The following is a 2,063-nucleotide window of genomic DNA, read 5'->3' as shown; positions in this document are numbered from 1 at the left end:
GGCCCGGCCTGGCCTGGCCCAAGCAGGGCCTGGGCCGGGCCCGCTGGCCCCCACACGGGCCCCGCAGCCACCTGTCCCAACACCGGAAACGAGAGAGAGCTTGGAGGGGGAGTTTGCCTATTCTTAAATGTGGATCACAGAGGTGGTCACAACTTTAAGTGGCTTAGAGAATTGTCCATATTCAAACTGGCCAGCTGATAGGTTCTATCAGGTCCCAGAGGAAGCTGTAAGCACCCCTTAGCAAGGACATCCCTTCCGGGACTATGCTTGCTCACCTATGACACTGGTTCTCAGCTAACATTTGAATTTTGTGTCTTCATCTAGGAAGTAAAAGAACTAATCTGCTATTGGATTTTGTTTTCTTTGGTTTCATGCTGGCTTTTTTGTTTACTGTTGAATAACAGCCTCGTTCTACATTAGAATTAAAAAGCTGTCTGACTGTTCTGAGAGTACTGTAACAGCTCTTCCAATATTTTTAATGACCTAACTTGCCTTGGTCAGAGAATAAGCAAGTGCTTTTCCCTCATACAATTCCTAGGCAAGAGATAAATGTATTTGAATCCTGCTTATCCTTTCTGTTCTTTTTAGAGAGATAAATGACAATGCTAGACTGCTGCAGTATAATTATGTGGTAAGTTGAAGGCTTAGGCAGGCACGTTCTCTAACCAATATGGAAATAGATGCATTGTTCATAAAAGAAGAATATTTACTATTGTTAAAAATAAGATTGAAATAGGTTATGTTGCATACTCTATGCTGTAGAATGATCACATTGGTATTAAACTGTGACAGTTTTTGTAGATGTTGGTATGGGTTTTCTCAGGATAATGTGACCTTTGTCCTAGGGTATGTCCTTGAATTTGGAGCCCGACAACGTTGGTGTTGTTGTGTTTGGTAATGACAGACTGATCAAGGAGGGGGACGTTGTGAAGAGGACTGGTGCCATTGTGGATGTTCCAGTTGGGGAAGAGCTGCTGGGCCGTGTTGTAGATGCCCTGGGTAATCCAATTGATGGGAAGGTAAGTGTAACTAGGTGCTTACTACCTCTGCTTGTATCTATGTGATACAGACTGCAACAGATTCTTTCCTCTTTTTAAGGGTTCTATTGCATCTAAGACGCGTAGGAGAGTTGGCTTAAAGGCCCCTGGGATCATTCCCAGAATCTCTGTGCGTGAACCTATGCAGACTGGGATTAAGGCTGTAGACAGCTTGGTGCCAATTGGTCGTGGCCAACGTGAACTGATAATTGGTGACAGGCAGACCGGGTAAGTTAAATGCCCAAGCCAAAAATGTTTCCTTTAACAGAGACTTGAGTGCACTGTGCACCACTGTACAGAACTGAACACAAAACTGTGTAGAGGTTGGGAGAACTTCAGGCATCCTAATTTATCAACGCTGTGTTACCCAGGAAAACGTCAATTGCAATTGACACAATAATCAACCAGAAACGATTCAACGATGGCACAGATGAGAAGAAGAAGCTGTACTGTATCTATGTTGCAATTGGCCAGAAGAGATCTACTGTTGCTCAGCTGGTGAAGAGGCTCACTGATGCAGGTACAGATTTTTGAAGATGGTTGAGCCTGGTAACTAGTGACATCCTGTTCTCATTATAATGCTGAATACTGCTGTGACCTCTCCTACCTGCAAGTATAGACAGAATTCTTTTTTTATTAAATGAATGATCTACTTTAATCACAAGAAATCTTTCTAGGTATCTGGGGGTAAAACAACCCCTTATTTTTGCTACATCACATTAGAAGACTATTTTAAGGTCCCAAAACTGCTGAATTTCTTCTGGAAAAGTCAGCCTATTTTTTTTTTCCTAGCAGAGTTGAGAGGTTCCTCTTGGCAGGCCTGGTGACAAGCTATGGCCTACAAGTATTTATATGGACTTGATGTGTTTCATATGCATGTAAGTATATGAATGACAGTTAAAAAATTAAGTGGAGAGACTTTACTGCCCAAACATAAGGGACTAAATGATAGCATCTTTTCAGGAACAGTGATCTCATTGACCAAGGCTGCATATGTAACAGAGCTTGCAAGAGATCAGGTACCTT

At 42.5% G+C, this 2,063-nt stretch overlaps 1 protein-coding gene across 1 annotated transcript in view; it reads left to right on the top strand.

The window, feature by feature from the left end:
• Positions 1-2,063, top strand: part of LOC103613348 (ATP synthase subunit alpha, mitochondrial) — a 13,965-nt gene that overhangs the window by 4,978 nt on the left and 6,924 nt on the right. The window contains exons 4-6 of the mRNA XM_008631159.2: positions 846-1,019; positions 1,099-1,265; positions 1,409-1,557. Coding sequence (XP_008629381.1) covers positions 846-1,019; positions 1,099-1,265; positions 1,409-1,557 — 490 coding nt within the window. The remainder of the gene's footprint in view (positions 1-845; positions 1,020-1,098; positions 1,266-1,408; positions 1,558-2,063) is intronic.

Source organism: Corvus brachyrhynchos, unplaced genomic scaffold (genome assembly GCF_000691975.1).
Source record: "Corvus brachyrhynchos isolate BGI_N302 unplaced genomic scaffold, ASM69197v1 scaffold1100, whole genome shotgun sequence".
Taxonomy (NCBI): Eukaryota; Metazoa; Chordata; class Aves; order Passeriformes; family Corvidae; genus Corvus; species Corvus brachyrhynchos.
The sequence above is the reverse complement of the archived record's forward strand: the minus strand, read 5'-3'. Positions and strand labels throughout refer to the sequence as shown.